General features: G+C 61.6%; 1 protein-coding gene across 1 annotated transcript; it reads right to left on the bottom strand.

Annotated features, from left to right (window-relative positions):
• Nucleotides 1–2,244: 2,244 nt before the first annotated feature.
• On the bottom strand, nucleotides 2,245–3,892 carry LOC121349305 (RNA-binding E3 ubiquitin-protein ligase MEX3C-like; the record flags this gene model as incomplete). The annotated part of the gene is made up of 1 exon (XM_041459570.1): nucleotides 2,245–3,892. A coding segment is annotated over one exon (1,516 nt), but the record flags the coding sequence as incomplete, so codon positions are not given.
• Between the last annotated feature and the right edge of the window lie 1,411 nt (nucleotides 3,893–5,303).

The raw sequence follows: 5,303 nt of genomic DNA, 5'->3' as shown, positions 1-5,303 counted from the left end.
GCCCCCAGACCCAAATCCCCGACACAGGGAACCCCCCGGGACATTTTGGGGTTTCTCTGCTCCCATCCTCCTCACAGATGAACAAGTTCAAGTTAGTGGAAACAAGTCTTTATTAAGTAACTTTTTTAATATCAGAAAAATAAAACTCTTGTAATTCTCTTTGCAGCAAATATATAGTATCAGTGCTTTGGCCGTCATAAGTTAAAGGCCCTTTATCATAAAATATATGGATTTTTTTAAACTTTATTCAAATCGGATCTGTAATCCCTACATATACATAACAAAAAGTGTAGCAAAATTAGCAAATACTAAACCAGCCTCGGCCGCCCCTGGGTCGTGCTGGGTGTGGCTCTGCGGTGTGGCCGGACAGCGGCCGTGCTCGGACACTGACCCTGCACGGACACTGACCCTGCTGGGACACTGACCCTGCTGGGACACTGACCCTGCACGGACACTGACCCTGCACGGACACTGACCCTGCTGGGACACTGACCCTGCTGGGACACTGACCCTGCACGGACACTGACCCTGCACGGACACTGACCCTGCTCGGACACTGACCCTGCTGGGACACTGACCCTGCTGGGACACTGACCCTGCTGGGACACTGACCCTGCACGGACACTGACCCTGCTGGGACACTGACCCTGCACGGACACTGACCCTGCACGGACACTGACCCTGCACGGACCCCGGCCATGCCCACGGAGCCCCGGAGCGCTGCAGGACAGGCCATGCCCTCAGGGCAGCTCTCAGACTTGGAATCACAAAATAAAAACCGTTATCTGTAAACTTTTAATACGAAATGTAACTCTTCAAGTTTGTCTTTTTTTTTTTTTTGTTATACTGAGAAAAAAGCTTTGTCTTGGGAAAATAATGCTTCCAAAACAAAAATAGAAAAAATCCACCAGAACTCCACTTGGTATATATTTTTTTTTCCTTTCTTTTTTTCTTTCTTTCTTTTTTTGTTTTTGTTTTTCATATTGTTCTGTTTGCTTTTGTTGCTTCAACATATGCCAGCACAGATTTGGGAACATACTGAGGATGGAGGAGCTGGAAACATCCACAGCCTGAAATGCAAGAGGAGTACTCAAGAGACTCTTTTCCTTTTTCTTCTTTAAACCAGTGATTGGAAAGACATTTTTGAAATGAAGCAAACTGATTGCAGGGCCACAGTCAGTGAGAAATTAACCACACCACCAGGGCACGCAGGCAACTCCCCAATTTTCCTTTTCCTTACTAAAAATAAATCTATAGTATGTGCAAGACGAGGACTGACATAACGATGCTTCACATTTTGATCTGCAGACTCGCCAGGAGGTGATTTCAGAACAGCTTGATTGGACAAACGGAATGTCAGCACCCTCACCCGGGGGATCATGGACCTCGGACAGCATCCTTGGACAGGCTCCTCGGACAGGATCCTCGGACAGGATCCTCGGACAGGCTCCTCGGACAGCATCCTTGGACAGGATCCTCGGACAGCATCCTTGGACAGGATCCTGGGACAGGATCCTCGGACAGCATCCTTGGACAGGCTCCTCGGACAGGATCCTTGGACAGCATCCTCGGACAGCATCCTTGGACAGGCTCCTGGGACAGGATCCTGGGACAGGCTCCTCGGACAGCATCCTTGGACAGGATCCTCGGACAGCATCCTCGGACAGGCTCCTGGGACAGGATCCTGGGACAGCATCCTCGGACAGGATCCTCGGACAGGATCCTGGGACAGCATCCTCAGACAGCATCCTCGGACAGGCTCCTCGGACAGGCTCCTGGGACAGGATCCTTGGACAGCATCCTGGGACGCGCTGCCCATCGCAGCCTGGCCGCTCCCGTGGCAATCACGACCCCCGGGGGCCCTGCCCCGCAGACACCCGGCCCTGCCTGGGCTGCCCGGGGCTGTTCCTGGCCCTGCCCGTGGCTTGGCCGTCCCGGTAGCTCCAACGGCGCCGCCTCCGACGGAGAAGGTGTTTGCTGTGCTGGAGCATGAGGCGTGAGTGGGCGTAGAGAGCGGAAGAAAAGGAGTTTCCCCAAACCTGTTTTGAGCACTGGCAGTGTAGACAAGGCAGCATTGGAAGTGTGGGTGGCTGATGGTGCCACAGCTCCCTGCAGCAGGTGATCCCTGTGTGGGGCAGCGAGGCTCCGGCTGCCAGCGCAGAGGCCTGGCCACGGCAGAGGCCCTTTACAACGCCCAGAACATTTGTGTTTTCAGCTGTGTGTAATGGATGAAACCTCCCCTCACTTGCCATGGTATCCCCAATCCCTCTCTGCTGAACCCCGCTGCCTGCACGGAGCCGCAGAGCCCAGCCCCGGGCAAGCCCGGTGCCAGGAGCCAGCAGCGCCGCCGCTCCCGGGCCCGCGGCACGGCCCGGCTCAGGAGTGGATGTGGATGGCCTGGGTGACCGCGGTCTGGCACATGGGGCAGGCGGGCGTGTCCCGGGCGCAGATCTGGCCGGCGCACTGCAGGCAGAAGAGGTTGTGGCCGCAGGGCACGAGGGCGGCGGTGGCCTCGCTCTCGAAGCAGATGACGCAGTCGTGCCTGCGCCGGCACTCGGGGGGCGAGCTGGACGTGGAGCCGCCGTTGGACGAGGAGTAGCTGTTGGTACCATTGGAGAAGGCGGGGATGTAGACGGGCAGCTCGGGCTGGTGGCCGGAGCCCGGCGGGTCGCTGCAGGCCCACCTGGCCAGCGGGTGCTCCAGGCTCTCGGAGAAGGTGGGCGACAGGCGGGGCGTGGGGGGCTGGCTGCCGTGGCACGGGGCGTTGGTGCCACCCACGGCCTCGCCGGCCAGGCCAGACAGGGTGGCCGCGGGCTCAAAGGGCGCCCATATGGTCGGGGAGGGCGCGGGCAGGGGCTCGTAGGCAGGGGAGTCCAGTGCCAGCTCCTCCGTGCCCACGGCCGGCAGCGCCTCCCCGATCCAGAAGCCGCCGGTGCCGAAGGGGCTGGTGGGGCTGAAGTCGGCCAGCCGGCTGCTGCCGAAGTAGGAGTCGGTGGAGCCGCTGCCCAGGGAGCTGGAGCTGTCGTTGCGGTAGCTGGAGAACATCCTGGAGCGGGCACGGGGCGCGGGGCGGGCACCCGGCCAGGCAGGGCCGCCCTCGAAGCCGACGTCGGTGCCGTTGGCGCGGAAGTCGCTGTGGTGGCCGAGCTCCGGGAAGGTGCCAGTGCGCACGGCGACGTGCATCTCGATCTCCTCGCGCGCGCGGTCCACGTTCTCGGGCATGCCCGTCACCTCGAACACGGGCTCCTTGTCGCGGCTGGGCGTCACGATGTACGTGTGCGTCTGCTGCTGGATGCGCTTGATGGTGGAGCCCTTGGGGCCCACCACCAGCCCCACCACGCAGTACGGCACCCGCACCTGCACCGTGGTCTGCCCCGGCAGCGCGGGCGGGCGGCACAGCCCGCCCGGCCCCGCGCCCTTGCTGCGCGACGCCCGGATCAGCGAGAAGTGCTCGGCCGCCGACAGGATCTCCCGCTTGGCCGTGGCCACGTCCTCTTTGCGCCCCGTCACCACGAACACCGGCTCCTCGCCGCGCACCGGCGTCTTGATGTACGTGTTGGTCTTGGCCCGCAGCGCCTTGATCTTGCAGCCTGTGCAGGAAACACGCCGGGTCGGCGGGCGGCCCACGGCAGGGAGCACCGCCCGCCGCGCCCCAGAGCCCCCAGCCGCGGGGAGCCAGAGCCCCACGCCGGGCAGGGACGGCGGGGACAGCTCGCGGCTGCAGCTCAGCAGGGCTCCGAGCAAGCCGCCCGCTGTGCCGGCAGCACTGCCCCGGCAGCCTGACCCAGCGCCCCGAGTGCCACCGCTCGGTGGTGACCGCCACGGGGCCGTCCTACATGCCAGCCGTCCTCCTGAGTGTCCCACAGAGATTCCTGAGCTCCCCTTCCCCTGCCTGGGTGTCCCTCAGCTGTCTCCAAGGCGCTGCAGGAGCTCACACACACAGAGCCCTGCTGACACACCAGCCCTGCAGCCTCGGCCGCCTGAGAGCAGATGAACGTTTCCTGGGAGCAGGGCCTGCAGCACAGCCCGTGTGCCGCACACAAAATCACTGTGGCACAGTGGTTCACTGAGAACGCCCCGTCTGCCCCTGCCACGAGTGTTATCCAAGCTCTGCTATTCCCTGTGGGATGAGGGCCCCTCCTCGAGCTGCCCCAGCAGACCGTGCACACAAATGGACTCCACTTGTGGGGTTTCTCTCCTCACCCGAGGGAACGCTGCCCCAAACAGAAATCAGAAGTTAATGGAGCCTTTCCCTTTCATTTCTAGGGACAAAATGAGTTTGTGGAACACAGCGTGCCCTTCTTCCCTGAGACACTCCAGGTGCTCAGGTAGGGTGCGAAGAGGAGCCCAGTTTGCCCAGCACAGGACCAGGAGAGCAGGCAGTGCGAAATGAGCACAGAGCAGCAGGCCCGCGGCATTCCCAACAGCGCCTGGACGCCGCCCTGGCTGAATCCAGCCGCTGTTGAGCCAGCTGCCAGCAGGTGACAGAGGTGGCACTTTGAGCTGCGAGCAGCAGCGGGAGCTCCCCTCTCCTCTCTGGGCACACGGAGCCGCGTCCCCAGGCCGGGTTTGTCAGCCCCTGCTCCCCAGGCCCAGTGACACTTCCACAGCCCGAGGGCAGGAGCAGCTCCGGGCAGGAGCAGGAGCAGGAGCAGGGCAGGAGGGCACCGCAGGCAGGGAGGGAGCGAGGCCAGGGCTGGCCCAGATGGGGAGGAGGAGGAGGAGGAGGAGGAGGAAGAGCAGGAGGAGGAGGAGCAGGAGGAGGAGGAGGAGGAGCAGGAGGAGGAGGAGGAGGAGCAGGAGGAGCAGGAGGAGCAGGAGCAGGAGCAGGAGGATCATTGTCCCGGGCAGCCCCAGGAGGGCTCGGGCAGGGGCAGGGAAGCACAGGCAGCTCGGGGGGCAGGGAGTGTCTGCACAACACCACACTGCCTGTCCCAGCCCCAGCCCCAGCCCCAAGCTCAGCTCCATCCTCAGCTTCAGCCCCAGGCTTAGGCTCCAGCTCAGGCCCAGCCCCAGGCTCAGGCTCGGGCCCAGCCCAGCGTGACCCACTCCCTGCAATGCCGCTGTGCCCCCTGCCTGCCCCACAGCACTCACAGCACTGCCTCCAAATCTCTGCTGTAATCTCTGTCTGCGATTTCCTACAAACGCCGGGTCAGGTTCAAAGGATGCGAACTGAGCAGCTCCCAGCAGGGCTCACACATAGAGATACAATCCTTCATTACACACACACAGTGATACAATCCTTCATTACACACACACACAGTGATACAATTGTACATTACACACACACACAGTGATACAAT

Source organism: Pyrgilauda ruficollis, unplaced genomic scaffold (assembly GCF_017590135.1).
Source record: "Pyrgilauda ruficollis isolate IOZ18807 unplaced genomic scaffold, ASM1759013v1 scaffold1385, whole genome shotgun sequence".
Taxonomy (NCBI): domain Eukaryota; kingdom Metazoa; phylum Chordata; class Aves; order Passeriformes; family Passeridae; genus Pyrgilauda; species Pyrgilauda ruficollis.
This window is presented reverse-complemented; position numbering and strand designations above follow the sequence as displayed.